Genomic DNA, 18,503 nt, shown 5'->3' on the forward strand with positions numbered 1-18,503 from the left:
ATGGATGGGGCTGCTGTGGAGGCTCTGCTCGAGGAACGGGGGCTGTGTGCCCTCCGTGATAAACGATCTGCCATACAAGTTGCTGACATGAGGCTGGTGAGGTGTCTTTGCTTGAAGCTGATTCCCCTCCTGCCCAGCGGTGGAGAGTCAGCTCTGGACCTGCTGAGTTACAGGAAAAGGCTTTTTTTTGTTGTTTAAGCTTTATTTTTTATGGACTTTCAAATTAGATCTTCATAAAGCTTTCCAGGTGAAAAGCAGATGGAACAGAGTGTTGGCAGCTTGTCCGTTGGAGCAGGACTCTGCAAAAGAAGCATTTTGATTTTTCCTTGATGTCATGTAAGTGTTGCCAAACCTTGTACGGTAACCACTTCTTGTCTTTTGAGGACAATATCACCTATCACCTACTTTACCAAGTGGAGAAACAACTAATTACACACCAAGCTGGGCTATAATTTTGGTTTAGTGGTGATCTGTGGGTTTGTCAGGTGCCTTATTTAAAACTAGGACCCTGGAGATGAAAACAACCATCCTCCCTGCTGCCTTTCCTGGTGGTTTCTCCTCTTCCTTAGGCTGACGTTACAAGCCTCCGGGGACAGGAGGTAAATCTGGCAGCAAAGACAGAGCTATTCGGGTTGTAAGAGGCAGAGACCTGCCTGGTCCTGCCTGCACTGCCTGATAACAGTGCTTTATTATGTGGTTTAACCATAGTAACAACTTCCTGTTGTGTCAAGATGCTGGGTTGTTTATTTATTTCCCTTTCTATGCATTTTTAGGTGGTGAAATAGTGGCTGAAATCCTGCCCGTGGCCTCTTTCCCTGCTCACATCCTGGCTGCGATTGCAAAACCACAGGGAGGCCCCAGCCCGAGTGATCCCGGGAGGCACAAGAAGTGGTTTTATTCCCTAAATTCTCTCCAAATCCTAAGCAGAAACTTCTCTGCTGGCAAAACCTTCCCACAAGGTGTCAACTAGCAGCAGCAAAGCCATTTTTATTTGTCAAACTGAGCTCTTTTAACTCTTTTAGGGGAGGTTCTCCCCAGTTTTCTGGGTCATGCTTCCATCGGTAAACCCCCCCCCCCCTTAATAGATACAGATTCGCCCCTATGCGAGGAGGGACTGGAGGGTGGGGGGGGGAGCCCGCTGACACCGCGAGAGAGCGGATCGGAAAGGTCCGTTCTGATTGGTTGATTTCTGCCAGCCAATAAGAAGCCTCAATGCGTCCGAAGGCCAATAGGAAGAGGCATTCGTGATCCCACTCCCTCTATTCACACCCGTGCGGGGGATCTGCAGAGTGCGGTGGAGCAAAGCGCGATGCAACGAGACGGGGCTATCTAGGAGATACCATAACAAAATAAATCCATAAGTTTAATCCCCAGTAACAATTTTTGGGCAGAAAAAAAGCAAAACAGAAAATTCTGAAATCCTTTATTTAGAAACGTTGTTTTTTTTCTTTGATGTATTTGCGAGAATGAAGTGGTAATTAGGAGAGCACAAGATATCAAGATTAATCAGTTATTAAAAGTTTCAGGCTGTTTTTAAGGAGGATCTTAAGCTTTTAGAGACCTCATCTCTGCAGGAGACAGCAGCTGGTGAAACAGGGTTGTGCTAGACATAAATATTTTGTCCAGAAATTGACGGGTTTTACCGTTCACTTCTACTTTTTCATATTTATAGACATAAATGTTTAAGCAAACCACTGTTCATACTTTGTTTTACTTCTATTTTTTGTTTCTAATCGGATTTCTAACCTTGGTGGGAGCACTTGTTGCACCTGCTTAACTTTCCGGGGTGATTTTTAGCTTTTTAGGTGGCTTTTTTTAACATAGTTTCTCTAGGGCTTGGTCAAGGGGACACAAATTTACATGGGGGGGAGGGGGGAGTGAACCCAGCTCCGGCGGGGAAGGTCGTTTTGAGGGGAAAAGCCCTATTTTGGAGCCGCAGGAAGGTGGGGGGTGCAGAGGCGCGTGGAGGTTGACTCGGTCACGTGCGCCAGAGAGGGGAGGGGGCGTGAGAACGGAGAGGTTGATTCGGTTGCGTCCGCCACCGGGCTATATAAGGGGCCACGGCGCGGCGCTGTTTCGCAGTCGGGAGCTGGCAGCTGGGCGAGCAAGATCAGCGCGGAGCGGAGCTGGGCGGAGCAGCGCCTCGAAGCCGACGGCCCGGCCATGCCAAGGGGGAGAGTCACGTCGCGGTCGGCCACCTCAAGCATGCCGCAAACGCTGCCGCCGAAGCGCTGGCGGCCGTCGCTGTCGGATCTTATTCTCCGCGTAGTCTGCTGCTCACCGGCTAATAAAGGTACCTCGTTAGCTGTCGTTAAGAAGACACTCGCCGCTGAGGGCTACGACGTGCGACGGAATAACGGTCGCCTGAAGACGGCGCTCAAGTCGTTGATCAAGAAGGGTGTCCTGGAGCAGGTGACAGGCAGCGGCGCCTCTGGTTCGTTCCGCATCGCCCCTATCGGTAAGAAGCACTCAAATACAAACAGGCGGCGTGGGAGGGCGGCCGGTGGAGCCCGGCGGCGGGCTGGGAAGACCAAGCGGCGCAGACGCGGTGTTAAAGCCGCCGAGCAGCGGCTGAAGAAGCTGCCTAGAAAGCGGGGAAGGGTCAAGGCAGTGGTCGCAGCACAGAACACAGTAGAAGAACTAGCCGTGGAGGCGGCGGAGGCGGTCGAGCGCGCGGAGATGGCGGTGGCTGAGGCTGCGATGGAGGAGGCTGGGGGTGATTATTAGTACGGTGAATAGAACAATAAACGTTGAACCCAATGGCTCTTCTAAGAGCCGCTGGGGGGTTCAGCGGAGGAGCTGGTCACCGGTGTTGAGAGAACGCCGCCGTTAAGGCGGTTTTGGTGCCAGTGGAAGGGCTGCGCCGGATGGGAACTGCCGCCTCGTGTCACTGAAAGAGCTGCACCGAGGGACTGGGGGAACGAGGCGGCGTTAATGGGCGCACCTAGGGAAGGGTAGGGCGGGCTGCGCCGCTAAAAGAGCTGCACCGAGGGACAGGCGGGGGCGCAGCAGGGGGTGGGCCGGTAAAAGAGCTGCACCGAGGGACAGGCGGGCGGCGGTGGAAGGGCTGCGCCGAGGGGGTGTGTGCTTACTGCCCCATGTCACTAGAAGAGCTGCACCGAGGGACAGATGGGGCGTAGCAAGGGGTGTGTACCGGGGGGGACAAGGAAATGTATCCTGCGGGTGGGGGAATCGCTGCCCCGCATCGGTAAAAGCTACACCGAGGGACAGGTGGGGCGGCGATGGGAAGGGCTGGGCCGGGGGTTGGCTGCTTACTCGTGTCACTGAAAGAGCTGCACCGAGGCGCTGTCGGAGTGAGGCTACATTAAAGGGGGCACCTGGGGTAGGATGGGCTGCGGCGGGGGAGACTGCTGTCCCGCACCGCTAAAAGAGCTGCACCGAGGGACAGGCGGGCGGCGGTGGAAGGGCTGCGCCGAGGGGGTGTGTGCTTACTGCCCCATGTCACTAGAAGAGCTGCACCGAGGGACAGATGGGGCGTAGCAAGGGGTGTGTACCGGGGGGGTGCGGGATGTGGGGCCGAGAAAACCCGCACTGGGTGTGAGGGACTCGTTGCCCCACATCGGTAAAAGAGCTGCACCGAGGGACAGGCGGGCGGCGGTGGAAGGGCTGCGCCGGAGGGCTGTGCTTACTGCCCCACATGGGTAAAAGCACCGAGGGACAAGTGGGGCGGCGATGGGAAGGGCTGGGCCGGGGGTTGGCTGCTTACTCGTGTCACTGAAAGAGCTGCACCGAGGGGTTGTCGGAGCGAGGCGGTGTTAAAGGGCGCACCTAGGAAAGGGGGGGTAAGGTGCGGCGGGGGTGACTGCTGTCCCGCGCCGCTAAAAGAGCTGCACCGAGGGACAGGCGGGGCGCAGCCAGGGGTGGGTGATGCAGGTGATCGCCGCCCCGTGTCACTGAAGGAGCTGCACCGGGGGACAGACGGGGGCGTCTGAGGGAGTGCACCGGGGGGGTGCGAGATGTGGGGGGGACAAGGAAATGTGTGCTGTGGGTGAGGGAATCGCTGCCTCGAATCACTAAAAGCTGCACCGAGGGACAGGTGGGGCAGCAGTGGAAGGGCTGCGCCGGCGGGTGTGTGTTTGCTTCCCCGTGTCACTAAAAGAGCTGCACCGAGGGACAGGCGGGGAGAAGCAGAGGGTGTGCAGCGAGGGGCGAGAGATGTGGAGGCGGAAAAACTTGCACTGGGGGCGAGGGAATCACTGCCCCCGCATCGGTAGAAGAGCTGGACCGAGGGACAGGGGGGAGCGCTGATGGGAAGGGCTGGGCCGGGGGTTGGCTGCTTACTCGTGTCACTGAAAGAGCTGCACCGAGGCGCTGTCGGAGTGAGGCGGTGTTAAAGCGCGCACCTGGGGTAGGGTGGGCTGCGGCGGGGGTGACTGCTGTCCCGCACCGCTAAAAGAGCTGCACCGAGGGACAGGCGGGCGGCGGTGGAAGGGCTGCGCCGAGGGGGTGTGTGCTTGCTGCCCCGTGTCACTAGAAGAGCTGCACCGAGGGACAGATGGGGCGTAGCAAGGGGTGTGTACCGGGGGGGTGCGGGATGTGGGGCCGAGAAAACCCGCACTGGGTGTGAGGGACTCGTTGCCCCACATCGGTAAGAGCTGGACCGAGGGACGGGCGGGTGCGGCTCGGATCGAACCCCCCCCCCCCCACGCCTGCCGCTGCGCGACAAAAGGCACCGCGGGGCCAGCGACAACTCGAACTGGACCTTCCCAGCGGTGAAGGCCGCGGTTCCCAATCAGGTCCGCTGAGCATGCAAGTGCCGGGTTAGGGCGGGGTGTCCGGTGGCGCAGTTCTCAACCAGGTCCGCGTCTCCGCTCCCGTGCAGTGGGACCAGCGGTCTGGTGCCCTGCGCTTGGCCTTGGCGGCCCCCTCAGCCCCACAATACACACTTGATATTATGCGTCCTATAATTCGCCCCTATATTTCCCCACCGAAGGACCGAGAGCACCAAAGCAGCCGCAGGTTTCAGGTGAGATTCCAGCCTTCGGGATCGCTGCGGCTCCCGGCCTGGGGGTGGCTGCACACGGAGAACTTCATCAGGGAGCACCAGTCGCTGCTGATCCCGTCTCCATCCACAAAGGCACATTGTCCCCTACCGCGGACTTGGAACCTGCCCCACAGAGCACAGGGAGAGCTCAATGGGTTGTGTCTCCCATTGGGATCAGCAGAGGAGCAGGGAGCACCATTCCCAGGGCAGGGAAAACTGCTCCATGCTCCTCAATGGGGGAATGTGCTCAGGTTTCCAAGGGGATTTGTGCCCTCAGAGCTGTGGCCCAAGAGCTGCAGCTTCAACAGTGTCAGACTGCTCCCACCTCACCACAGTTACATCTGTCTATAGAACTTTGTACAGATAATTATATTTGACAGATGCACACGTGTAATATGCATATATTATAGATACAGTATATAATTATGTATATAAATATCTACAGGTATGTGTAAATATATATAAATATGTATATTTATGTATATATTACTCTAACCATATATAAAAATCCTGTATATAAAACCTATATATAATATATATAATCTATTAAATATATGTGATATATACATATTTATATATACAATATACACATGTTTGTATAGATCTGTGTATATTGTACTATATTGTGGTATAAATATATAATATTTATATATTATATATTTACATAATTATTATCACTATTGAAATTATAACAATACATTATATATACTATAATATAGTATATTCACTATTATATATGTTCATGTTATATATGTATGTTATATATTATACATTATTATATATACTGTATTATGTTGTATTATATACTAAAATATAGTATATTCTACATTATCCATTATGCATTCTATATTATCTATCCATTATGCATCCTATGTTGCCTATACACACACACAGACACATGTGTGTGCTTGCCCCAGTCCCTGCCCACAGCACCCCCGATGCCCCAGGCCCAGGACGTACTCGTTGTTGAAGAGGGTCCCATTGACCCACATCCATGGAGCGGCTCCTTCCCTCCGGAGCCCGATCCAGTGGTGCCGGGAGCCCCCATAGCGCACGAGGAAACGCTGTGGGGTCAGAGCCACGCATCAGACCCTGCCCTTGGGGGGATCCCAAACGGGATTCCCATTCCATAGGGATCCCCATTCCATAGGGATCCCCATTACCAGCTCCTCCCACGTGCGGATGGAGGCCAAGTGTGCTCCGAGGGTCTGGCAGAAGCTCTCGCTCTGGTTCCACTCTGCTGCATCCTCCACAAAGTAGAAGCACCTCTGCCTGTAGCCGATCCCGTGCTCCCGGCAGCCGGAATGGGAGGGAGTGGGGCAGGGGGGGCAGGACGGGGACTTCTTTACTGGGGATGAATGGGGCAGTGAGCGGTGCCCATGGGGCAGGAGCTGCGGATGGATCCCTCCATCCTCATCCTCAGCCACTCACCTGCCAGCGCCAGGATGGCCACGAGCAGCGCGGCCACCACCACAGTGACCCCAATGGGGACCCTCTTGTCCTTGATGCACTTGAGGCTGAAACCTGGGGGCAAAGCACACGGAAGAGGCTCCCCCATAGGGGCCTGAACCCCCAAACCCACCCCATGGGGGCCTGAACCCCCAAACCCACCCCTATGGGTGTCTGAACCCCCAAACCCACCCCTATGGGTGCCTGAACCCCCAAACCCACCCCTATGGGTGTCTGAACCCCCAAACCCACCCCTATGGGTGCCTCAACCCCCAAACCCACCCCTATGGGTGTCTCAACCCCCAAACCCACCCCCATGGGTGCCCCAACCCCCAAACCCACCCCTATGGGTGCCTCAAGCAATGTTCCCAGTACAGGACTGGTGCTTACTGGTCCCTTGCCCTGCTCCCTGCATCACTGGGGCAGCCTGATCCTCGCCTGTGGAAGGGAAGAGTCACTGTGAGGATACCAGGAGGAAATCCATGACTTTGGGTACCCAATCCCTGGGAAAGCAGCATTCCCCTCATCCGGGTGGGGCAGGATGGGAAGCACCATTCCCACCTTCAGGAATCCACACCGGCTTTGCTTTCCCTGCTTCCTGCTGTTTGCATTGGCTCCATCGCTCCCATCCCCACCCCCAAAGAGCCACATCCAACGCACATCCCTGTATCCCATCACATCCCATATGGGGCTTGGGTACCTGCATCACGGCCGGGTCCTGCCATCCCTGTGGCCATGGAGCCGCATCCCGTCCTTGGGATGCTCTCCCATGGAATTCCTGCCCCTCGGAACGTCCCACGCCGCATTTCTCCCCACAAAAGCCTCCTGTTCTCCCACATTCATTCCCCAAGGAACACTCGGAGCTTCCCATTCACAAGGGGAATTCCAAGACCCAGCACAGGAATGAGGAGTCTCTGGCATGGAGGCAATTCCCGACGTGGGGAATGGGGAGAGCAGCCCCAGGGGAAGGGGCTTTGCTTGCACCAGTTATCCCATGGATACAGCTCATGTGTTAACAATATTGTACTGATAATGGTGTATTGATAAGGGTGTATTGTTAATGGTGTATTGTTAATGGTGTATTGTTAATGGTGTATTGATAATGGTGTATTGATAATGGTGTATTGATAATGGTGTATTGATAAGGGTGTATTGATAATGGTGTATTGTTAATGGTGTATTGATAAGGGTGTATTGATAATGGTGCACTAATAATGGGTCATTGATAACATGTGTTAATCCTGATTATGGTGTTGCATCAACAAGACCCTATTGATGGGGTATAAAGGCTGTATTGATAAAGCTATATTGATAATGCTGTATTGATAACACTGTTAATAATGGTGTAATGTTGCAATAATAATGTATTGATGATTCTGTATTAATAATGCTCAATAAATGGTGCTGCATTGATGATGCTGCATTGATGGTGCTCTATTGATAATGCATTGATGATGCTGTACTGATGGTGCTCTATTGATGCTGTATTGATGCGGCTGTATTGATGCTGCTGTATTGATGCTGCTGTATTGATGCTGCTGTATTGATGATGCTGTATTGATGCTGCTGTATTGATGCTGCTGTATTGATGCTGCTGTATTGATGCTGTATTGATGATGCTGTATTGATGATGCTGTATTGATGCTGCTGTATTGATGCTGTATTGATGATGCTGTATTGATGATGCTGTATTGATGATGCTGTATTGATGCTGCTGTATTGATGCTGTATTGATGATGCTGTATTGATGATGCTGTATTGATGCTGCTGTATTGATGCTGTATTGATGATGCTGTATTGATGATGCTGTATTGATGATGCTGTATTGATGATGCTGTATTGATGCTGCTGTATTGATGCTGCTGTATTGCCGATAGCCTCAACACGGCCCTAAAGGCTTTAACCCCAATAACAACCATTACCATTCATTCCTATTACCGGTATTTACCATTACTGCTGTTAACCACCAGCCAGCAGAAGGGCTGTGGGGCTCCGGGCACCGCAGCTCTGCCTCCCTCCAACCGAGCCCCAACCTGGGCTCAAACACCCCCAAAATGTCCCAAAAAGCGGATATTTCACCCCAAAACCTGACCAGCAGCCCAGCCCCAACGCGCATGCGCGGGGCAGAGAGGCGGTGCCTCCGCCATCTTGTCCCGGTACCTGAGCAGCGTGAGAGATGGGGGGGGGTGGTGTCGTTGGCTCTTAAAGGGGGCACGGCCGCGGGGTGGGCCCACCATAGGGTGCAATGGAGCGCGGCCCCGCGGAGGAGGTTGGGGGCGGCGGGCACGGCTGCGGTGGGGCCGGGGGAGGGGACGGGGCCTCGGCTGCCCCTTCCCGGCCATTCCCGGCCCCTCCCGGCCGGTTCCCCCGTCCCTGCTGCCGCGGCCGCTTTAAGGCCCAGCGGGGGCAACGGGACCGGGGGGGGGGGGGGGGGGGGTCAGTGAGAGGATGGGGGGGGGGGCACGGGGGGAATAGCGGGAAGGAGGGAGGCGGGGCTAAAGGGGGCGGGGCTAAGAGCGAGCAGGGGGCGGGGCTTGGGGGGGGGGGGGGGTCGTTCCCATGTCCCCGCATGACCCCCAGAGACCCCCATGGAGCGGGGCCGACTCCGGGTCCCGTTGTCCTGTGCCTGTATCCCGCTATCCCATTGCCGTATCCCTCTATTCCGTCCCTGAATCCCTCTATCCCATAGTCATATCCCTCTATCCCATCCCTATATGCCTGTATCCCATAGTCATATCCCTTTATCCCATAGTCATATCCCTCTATCCCATCCCTGTATCCTGCTATCCTATCCCCATATCCCTCTATCCCATCCCTGTATCCCTCTATCCCATCCCTGAATCCCTCTATCCCATCCCCATATCCCTCTATCCCATTCCCATATCCCTCTATCCCATCCCAGTATCCCTCTATCCCATCCCCATATCCCTCTATCCCATCCCTGTATCCCTCTATCCCATCCCCAAATCCCTCTATCCCATCCCCATATCCCTCTATCCCATCCCAGTATCCTTCTATCCCATTCCCATATCCCTCTATCCCATCCCCAAATCCCTCTATCCCATTCCCATATCCCTCTATCCCATCCCCATATCCCTCTATCCCATCCCTGTATCCCTCTATCCCATCCCTGTATCCTGTGTCCCGCAGCCGATCCCGATGGATCCATCCCGTCCCCCCCCGGACTGCATCCGGCGGCAGAGGCGCCGGGAGCTGGACGCGCGGCGCAGCAAGTGCCGGATCCGCATCGGGGGGCACCTGGAGCGCTGGTGCCGCCTCAAGGAGCAGCTTGGATTCGCCCTCCATTCCCAGCTCGCCCAGTTCCTGCTGGACAGGTCTGTACTGGGAGCTGCCATACGAGGGGTGGGGAATGGGAAGGGTCAATCCTGCTCATCCCCCTATTCCCACTGCAGGTACAGCTCCCACGGCTGCGTATGGAGCTCGGGTAGGTGCCCCCCTAACCCTAACCCTAACCCATCCCTTACCCCATAGGGGATGCTGGGATCCGGTCCTCACCCATCCCTTACCCCATAGGGGATGCTGGGATCCGGTCCTCACCCATCCCTTACCCCATAGGGGATGCTGGGATCCTCACCCATCCCTTACCCCATAGGGGATGCTGGGATCCTCACCCATCCCTTACCCCATAGGGGATGCTGGGATCCGGTCCTCACCCATCCCTTACCCCATAGGGGATGCTGGGATCCAGTCCTCACCCATCCCTTATCCCATAGGGGATGCTGGGATCCTCACCCATCCCTTACCCCATAGGGGATGCTGGGATCCTCACCCATCCCTTACCCCATAGGGGATGCTGGGATCCTCACCCATCCCTTACCCCATAGGTGACCCGGAGCCAGGTGTGCTCCATGCCGAGGCCCTTCAGCGCCTGGTGGTGCTGTCCCATGGCCACAGTCAGGAGTGTGGCTTCATCCCAGCGGTGAAGGCTCCGGCTCCAGGCACTGCAGCCCCATTGGTGTGGGAGTGTGTGGCCGGACACAGCTTCTCCTGGAGCCGGGAGCCGGGGGGGGACCTGGGGGGCAGCAGCCGCCGGCGCTCGATGAGGTGTGGGGGCAATGGGGAGCCTGGAGCGGAGCCGGATGCACTGGGAGCAGGTGAGCACCATGGTCACCTCTGGTGCCCTTTGTGGTGCCCCATCTGTGGCCTTGATCCCGTCCCATCCACATTCCCATTGGGATCACGGGTGTCCCAAGCCCCACTGGGATCAGGGGTGTCCCAGGCCCCACTGGGATCAGGGGTGTCCCAAGCCCCATTGGGATCAGGGGTGTCCAAGCCCCATTGGGATCAGGGGTGTCCCAAACCCCATTGGGATCAGGGGTGTCCCAAGCCCCACTGGGATCAGGGGTGTCCCAAGCCCCATTGGGATCAGGGGTGTCCCAAGCCCCATTGGGATCAGGGGTGTCCCAAGCCCCATTGGGATCAGTGGTGTCCCAAGCCCCACTGGGATCAGGGGTGTCCCAAGCCCCATTGGGATCAGGGGTGTCCCAAACCCCATTGGGATCAGGGGTGTCCCAGGCCCCATTGGGATCAGGGGTGTCCCAAACCCCATTGGGATCAGGGGTGTCCCAAACCCCACTGGGATCAGGGGTGTCCCAAACCCCATTGGGATCAGGGGTGTCCCAGGCCCCACTGGGATCAGGGGTGTCCCAGGCCCCACTGGGATCAGGGGTGTCCCAGGCCCCATTGGGATCAGGGGTGTCCCAAGCCCCATTGGGATCACGGGTGTCCCAAACCCCATTGGGATCAGGGGTGTCCCAAGCCCCACTGGGATCAGGGGTGTCCCAGGCCCCATTGGGATCAGGGGTGTCCCAGGCCCCATTGGGATCAGGGGTGTCCCAGGCCCCACTGGGATCAGGGGTGTCCCAGGCCCCATTGGGATCAGGGGTGTCCCAGGCCCCATTGGGATCAGGGGTGTCCCAGGCCCCATTGGGATCAGGGGTGTCCCAAGCCCCATTGGGATCAGCAGTGTCCCAGGCCCCATTGGGATCAGGGGTGTCCCAAACCCCACTGGGATCAGCAGTGTCCCAGGCCCCATTGGGATCAGGGGTGTCCCAGGCCCCACTGGGATCAGGGGTGTCCCAAGCTCTGCTCCTGTCTTGCAGTGCCTGAGGCAGCAGCAGAGACTGGGAGCACAGGGAAGGAGCATGGGAGGTGAGTGGAGCTCCACAGGGATCTTACCCCAGGGATGAAGCTCAGATCCCTCAATCCCATTCCTTGCTCCCTGTGTTCCTGCAGTGCACTCACCCCAGAGGAGCAGGGGGAGCAGGGGCCTGAGCCCCAGCAGGATGAGGATGAGGAGGATGACCTGACCTACACTGATGACCTGCGGGATGAGAACTATCACCCATCCCTGGACAGGTGAGGAGCACTCGGAGCTGCTGGGAAGGAGCCTACGGACCAGGATCATCCGGGTCCGGACCCTGCACCTCCATATCCCACCACATCCATATCCCATCACATCCATATCCCACCACATCCATATCCCACCACCTCCGTATCCCACATCCATATCCCATCACATCCATATCCCACCACATCCATATCCCACATCCATATCCCACCACATCCATATCCCACATCCATATCCCACCACATCCATATCCCACCACATCCATATCCCACCACATCCGTATCCCACCACATCCGTATCCCACCACATCCGTATCCCACCACATCCATATCCCACCACATCCATATCCCACCACATCCGTATCCCACCACATCCATATCCCACCACATCCATATCCCACCACATCCATATCCCACCACATCCGTATCCCACCTCATCCATATCCCACCACATCCATATCCCACCACATCCGTATCCCACCACATCCATATCCCACCACATCCATATCCCACCACATCCGTATCCCACCTCATCCATCCACATTCCCTATCCCAATCCTCTCTTGTCCGCAGGGAGCCGGAGCCGCAGCGACGGCTGAGCCAGAGCAAAGCCCCCAAGGAGCCCATCAAGGAGGAGCAGCCTCCAGAGCAGCTGAGCCTGAGCCCACCCGAGGGGAAGAGCAGGCGAGTGAGGTGGGTGATGGAGCCATGTTCAGGTGCGGGTGCTGGGTGATGGAGCCGTGTTCAGGTGCGGGTGCTGGGTCATGGAGCCGTGTTCAGGTGGGGATGTGGGTGATGGAGCCATGTTCAGGTGGGGATGCTGGGTCCTGGAGCCGTGTTCAGGTGGGGATGTGGGTGATGGAGCCGTGTTCAGGTGGGGATGCTGGGTCATGGAGCCGTGTTCAGGTGGGGATGTGGGTGATGGAGCCATGTTCAGGTGGGGATGCTGGGTGATGGAGCCGTGTTCAGGTGGGGATGTGGGTGATGGAGCCGTGTTCAGGTGGGGATGCTGGGTCATGGAGCTGTGTTCAGGTGGGGGATGTGGGTGATGGAGCCGTGTTCAGGTGGGGATGTGGGTGATGGAGCCGTGTTCAGGTGGGGATGCTGGGTGATGGAGCCGTGTTCAGGTGGGGATGTGGGTGATGGAGCCGTGTTCAGGTGGGGATGCTGGGTCATGGAGCTGTGTTCAGGTGGGGATGTGGGTGATGGAGCCGTGTTCAGGTGGGGATGTGGGTGATGGAGCCGTGTTCAGGTGGGGATGCTGGGTGATGGAGCCGTGTTCAGGTGGGGATGTGGGTGATGGAGCCGTGTTCAGGTGGGGATGCTGGGTCATGGAGCTGTGTTCAGGTGGGGATGTGGGTGATGGAGCCGTGTTCAGGTGGGGATGTGGGTGATGGAGCCATGTTCAGGTGGGGATGCTGGGTGATGGAGCCGTGTTCAGGTGGGGATGCTGGGTGATGGAGCCGTGTTCAGGTGGGGATGCTGGGTGATGGAGCCGTGTTCAGCTGGGGATGCTGGGTGATGGAGCCGTGTTCAGGTGGGGATGCTGGGTGATGGAGCCGTGTTCAGGTGGGGATGCTGGGTGATGGAGCCGTGTTCAGGTGGGGATGCTGGTCATGGAGCCGTGTTCAGGTGGGGATGCTGGGGACGGGCACTGAATGAGTGTTGTGGGGATGCTGGTGCTGCTTCCCAAGCCGAGGAGCCAGGTAGGAACCATCCAAGCAGCACTATTGGATGTTCAATGTGGTTGAATCCTTGTCCTTGTGATGCTGCCGTCATGGAGCAGAGCTTGTTGGTGCTGGGCCTGGCCAAGCAGCTTCAATGTGAGGGCTGTAATGGGTCTTTGATCCTCTGTGTCCGGGTGGTTGGAGATGTGCTGCTGGGGCAGGGGGGTCCTGGAGGGGGACAGGGACACCTTAAACCACCACCATGAAGCTTCTGAGCAGCCTGGAGGTTGTAGCAGCAAAAACATCCAGCATCCATCATCCATGTATCCATCATCCATGTATCCATCATCCATGTATCCATCATCCATCCATCCATTATCCATCCATTATCCATCCATCCCTCATTCCACCTATCCTTCATCCATCCATGCATCCATCCATTATCCATCCATTATCCATGCATCCATCATCCATCTATGCATCCATCCATCCATCCTATTCCATCCATCCATCCCTACATCATCCATCCATCCATCCCTCATTCCATCCATTCATCCATCCTCCATCCCTCATTCATCCCTCATTGCATCCATCCATCCTCCATCCATCATCCATCCATCATCCATCCATCCCACCCCTCCTCACCTGCAGAAGCACAGACACTGCTCACTCATGGATATGGGGACAATGACACTGACTCCATCTGCAGCCTCTGCTCCTTGCACTGAGGTTTGGGATCAATCCTGCCTTCCCAGCCTCAACATTCCCAGCTCTGTCCTGAGCTGCTGGGGGTTAAGGGTTGGTGTGGGTGCTGGAGCCTGAGGCTCCTTCCTGCATCCTGGAACACCAAGGAGGGGCTGGAGCTCCACTGCACTGAGCACCTTCATCCTGCTCCATGTATCTGATGGGAGACAGGCCTGGATGTAAGTACTGCTCCAGTGGGAGCCCTGGGATATGGGATCCCTGCTTCCTTGTGGAGCTCAGCACCTTTCCTGCCCCTTCCAGCTCTGCTTGGTGCAAGAGGGAAGATCCAGGCCCCGCAATGGAAAACATGAGGGTAAAGCTGGATTTGCTGCTCTCCCCCTTGCCCATCACTGCAGGACACCAGCTCCCATTGCTCCACATGAGCTCCAGGTTACAGGGATGCCATTTCCCAGCCTTGGGCTCATTTTCCCCCTTTTCCTTGTGGCAGCACCTGGAATAATGGAGCTAAAACCCCTTTTCCTGAGCCCTTGGCATGTTCATCCCAAAGGTAACCCCATCCTAAGCTAGAAGTGTGGAGGCTGTGGGCAGAGATGCTCAGCCCCATGCTCTCTGTTGCCACCCCCTCCCCATAGAAGCAGTCCTGGTTCTAACACCCGTTTCCTTCATTCCAGGACGGGAGCCTGGAATTCCCTATGGATAAATCCCAGCTGAGGCTGGTGTGAGGCTGACACCGACCTCAGCATCCTGGGATCTAACCCATGTAAAAGGCTTCTAATGAGCAATAAAGAGCATTACTCCCAATGCCTCAGAGCTGCTTCTGTCAGCGCCGCTTCCCACTGGGATGTGGGGGATCCCTTAGGATGGAGCAGGAAAAGGGGGGACAGGAGCCTCATTCAAGCCCTTCTCTCCCATTGCAGCTGCAAGAGGCGAGCACAGGGCAGTGATGAGGACGTGGCTCAGATCGGCCCCAAAAGGATCCGGTGCGTGTGGGGCTGGATCCATGGCAGGACCCTATGGATGGAGCAGAGCATCCCCCTGACCCCATTTCCTACCCCATATCCCATAGGAAAGCTGCCAAGCGCGAGATCCTCCTGTGTGACTTCGAGGGCTGCGGCAAGATCTTCTCCAACCGGCAGTACCTGAACGTGAGGCTGGATCCCCAGCACCCATGGGTGCTCTGTGGGTGCTCTATGGGTGCTGTGGGTGCTCTATGGGTGCTCTATGGGTGCTCTGTGGGTGCTCTGTGGGTGCTCTGTGGGTGCTCTATGGGTGCTGTGGGTGCTCTGTGGGTGCTCTGTGGGTGCTCTATGGGTGCTCTGTGGGTGCTCTGTGGGTGCTCTGTGGGTGCTCTGTGGGTGCTCTGTGGGTGCTCTATGGGTGCTCTATGGGTGCTCTGTGGGTGCTCTTTGGGTGCTCTATGGGTGCTCTATGGGTGCTCTGTGGGTGCTCTATGGGTGCTCTATGGGTGCTGTGTGGGTGCTCTATGGGTGCTGTGTGGGTGCTGTGTGGGTGCTCTGTGGGTGCTCTATGGGTGCTCTATGGGTGCTCTGTGGGTGCTCTGTGGGGTGCTCTATGGGTTGCTCTATGGGTGCTGTGTGGGTGCTGTGTGGGTGCTCTATGGGTGCTGTGTGGGTGCTGTGTGGGTGCTGTGTGGGTGCTCTATGGGTGCTCTGTGGGTGCTCTTTGGGTGCTCTATGGGTGCTCTGTGGGTGCTCTATGGGTGCTCTATGGGTGCTGTGTGGGTGCTGTGTGGGTGCTCTATGGGTGCTGTGTGGGTGCTGTGTGGGTGCTCTATGGGTGCTCTATGGGGTGCTCTGTGGGTGCTCTATGGGTGCTCTGTGGGTGCTCTATGGGTGCTGTGTGGGTGCTCTATGGGTGCTCTATGGGTGCTCTGTGGGTGCTCTGTGGGTGCTGTGTGGGTGCTCTATGGGTGCTCTATGGGTGCTCTGTGGGTGCTCTATGGGTGCTGTGTGGGTGCTGTGTGGGTGCTCTATGGGTGCTCTATGGGTGCTCTGTGGGTGCTCTATGGGTGCTGTGTGGGTGCTCTATGGGTGCTCTATGGGTGCTCTGTGGGTGCTCTATGGGTGCTGTGTGGGTGCTCTATGGGTGCTCTATGGGTGCTCTGTGGGTGCTCTGTGGGTGCTCTATGGGTGCTCTATGGGTGCTGTGGGTGCTCTATGGGTGCTCTATGGGGTGCTCGGTGCCATGGGCTCTGGTTCTCCACCAGCACCACCAGAAGTACCAGCACGTGCACCAGAAAACCTTCACCTGCCCCGAACCTGCCTGTGGTAAATCCTTCAACTTCAAGAAGCACCTCAAGGAGCATGAGAAGCTGCACAGTGGTGAGTGCTGCCTCCTCTGGGGCATCCCAGTGCATCCCAATGCATCCCAGTGCATCCCAGTGCATCCCAATGCATCCCAGTGCATCCCAGCGCATCCCAATGCATCCCAATGCATCCCAGTGCATCCCAGCGCATCCCAGTGCATCCCAATGCATCCCAATACGCCCCAGAGCATCCCAAAGCATCCCAGCGCATCCCAACCCATCCCAGTGCATCCCAGTGCATCCCAAAGCATCCCAATGCACCCCAGCGCATCCCAGTGCATCCCAGCACCCGCTCCTGACCCTGTGCCTCTGCCCCCAGACAAGAGGGATTACATCTGTGAGTTCTGTGCCCGCTCCTTCCGCACCAGCAGCAACCTCATCATCCACCGGCGCATCCATACTGGGGAGAAGCCCCTGCAGTGAGTACTGCTCCCAGTGCCACCAGTACCGGCTCCCAGTGCCACCAGTACCGGCTCCGGTTAACCCAAACTGGGCTCCTGGCTCCATGAGAGGTCCTCAGGGCTGGATGTGGGACAGTGCTGAGCCTCAAGGCATGGGGATGGTGGAGCTCTGAGAGCAGCTGCAGCCTGGGCTTGGCTTGGAAGAGATGGGGAAGATGGGATTTAAGGAGAGCAATAAGCAGGGACCTAAGGAGAGCACTAAGATGGGCTTAAAGAGAGGAATAAAGTGGGATTTAAGGGGAGCAATAAGCTGGGATTTAAGGAGAGCAGTAAAATGGGATATAAGGAGAGCAGTAAGCAGGGACCTAAGGAGAGCACTAAGATGGGCTTCAGGAGAGCAATGAGCTGGGGTCTAAGGAGAGCAATACAATGGGTCCTAAAGGAGAGCAATGAGCTGGGATTTAAGGACAGCAATAAGCAGGGATGCATGGAGAGCAATGAGCTGGGATCTAAGGAGCAGGCAGCAGGGATGCAGGGATAGCAATGAGCTGGGATTTAAGGAGCAGGATGCAGGGATAGCAATGAGCTGGGATTTAAGGACAGCAATAAGCAGGGATGCATGGAGAGCAATGAGCTGGGATCTAAGGAGCAGGCAGCAGGGATGCATGGAGAGCAATGAGCTGGGATTTAAGGAGCAAGATGCAGGGATGCAGGAGGAGCAATGAGTTGGGCTGAGCCCCCCAGCACCGATCCGAGTGGGTGCAGGTCCCAGTGGTGCTCAGCACCCATAAGGCCCCATCCTGCCCCATAGGTGTGAGGTGTGTGGCTTCACCTGCCGCCAGAAGGCCTCTCTCAACTGGCACATGCGGAAGCACGGAGCGGCCGCCGGGTACCAGTTCTCCTGCGAGCTCTGTGGCAAGAGGTTCGAGAAGAGGGACAATGTCACAGCCCACAAGAGCAAGAGCCACCCCCCCGGTGGGGCCGGGCACCGGGAGCACATCCCGGCTCCCATTGTGGAGCATGGGGATGGGATCGGGATGCAGGATGCGGGAGCAGCCCAAGGCTGCAGCATGGAGGGTGTTGGTGCTGCGGATGCCTCCTGCTTGGACTGAGGGGGGTGATGGATGGGGGGATGCTGGAGCCAAGGAGCAGGGAAGGATCCGAGCTCCCCAGCCAAGCCCTGGGCTCACACCCATGGAGCTTCCCCTGTGTGAGGGGCCAAAGGCACCGGCAGGAGCCTCAATAAAGACTCATTCTGTGGCCAAAGTGGTTTCCCCACTTGCAGCTCCCATCTCAGTGCTGAGTTCCTATGGAAAAGGGGGAAAAGGGAGATTCCCGACACCGAATCCTGAGGTTTTCCGTGTCCAGCACAATAAAACCATGATTGAGGTGGAGGGGACTGAGGGTGTCTCAGTTCTGGCCTTGCACATGGGTGTTATTGATGTACAATGGGAACACCATGTGCCTCCTCCGGAGCATCCATGGGATGCTCCATGATGCCCACCTGGGGGTCCCCCCATTCCAAGCCTCCCCAGAGCCCCCCAAAGGGCCGGCAGGGACAAGGAGAGGGGTCCCCAAGC

General features: G+C 56.8%; 3 protein-coding genes across 3 annotated transcripts; 2 read left to right on the forward strand and 1 right to left on the reverse strand.

Annotated features, from left to right (window-relative positions):
• Positions 1-2,097: 2,097 nt before the first annotated feature.
• LOC101871881 (histone H1.3-like) lies at positions 2,098-2,947 on the forward strand. Its single transcript, XM_005140181.3, has one exon. It carries the CDS (start codon positions 2,164-2,166, stop codon positions 2,725-2,727), a length of 564 nt encoding a protein of 187 aa, XP_005140238.3. The 5' UTR covers positions 2,098-2,163; the 3' UTR covers positions 2,728-2,947.
• A 1,981-nt stretch (positions 2,948-4,928) lies between these two features.
• On the reverse strand, positions 4,929-6,900 carry LOC115946554 (C-type lectin domain family 2 member E-like). The gene is made up of 5 exons (XM_031049194.2): positions 6,845-6,900; positions 6,437-6,529; positions 6,169-6,353; positions 5,966-6,069; positions 4,929-5,128 (listed from the first exon to the last, which is right to left on the reverse strand). The coding sequence occupies exons 1-5, from the start codon at positions 6,867-6,869 to the stop codon at positions 4,984-4,986; spliced, it is 552 nt and encodes a 183-aa protein (XP_030905054.2). The 5' UTR covers positions 6,870-6,900; the 3' UTR covers positions 4,929-4,983.
• A 2,652-nt stretch (positions 6,901-9,552) lies between these two features.
• On the forward strand, positions 9,553-18,305 carry LOC115947217 (zinc finger protein 692-like). The gene is made up of 11 exons (XM_034073539.1): positions 9,553-9,789; positions 9,868-9,899; positions 10,300-10,569; positions 11,578-11,627; positions 11,754-11,833; positions 12,398-12,517; positions 15,114-15,176; positions 15,263-15,341; positions 16,424-16,538; positions 16,842-16,941; positions 17,735-18,305. Exons 1-11 carry the CDS (start codon positions 9,614-9,616, stop codon positions 18,033-18,035), a joined length of 1,386 nt encoding a protein of 461 aa, XP_033929430.1. The 5' UTR covers positions 9,553-9,613; the 3' UTR covers positions 18,036-18,305.
• The last annotated feature ends 198 nt before the right edge of the window (positions 18,306-18,503 follow it).

Source organism: Melopsittacus undulatus, assembly GCF_012275295.1.
Source record: "Melopsittacus undulatus isolate bMelUnd1 chromosome 28 unlocalized genomic scaffold, bMelUnd1.mat.Z SUPER_28_unloc_1, whole genome shotgun sequence".
NCBI lineage: Eukaryota > Metazoa > Chordata > Aves > Psittaciformes > Psittaculidae > Melopsittacus > Melopsittacus undulatus.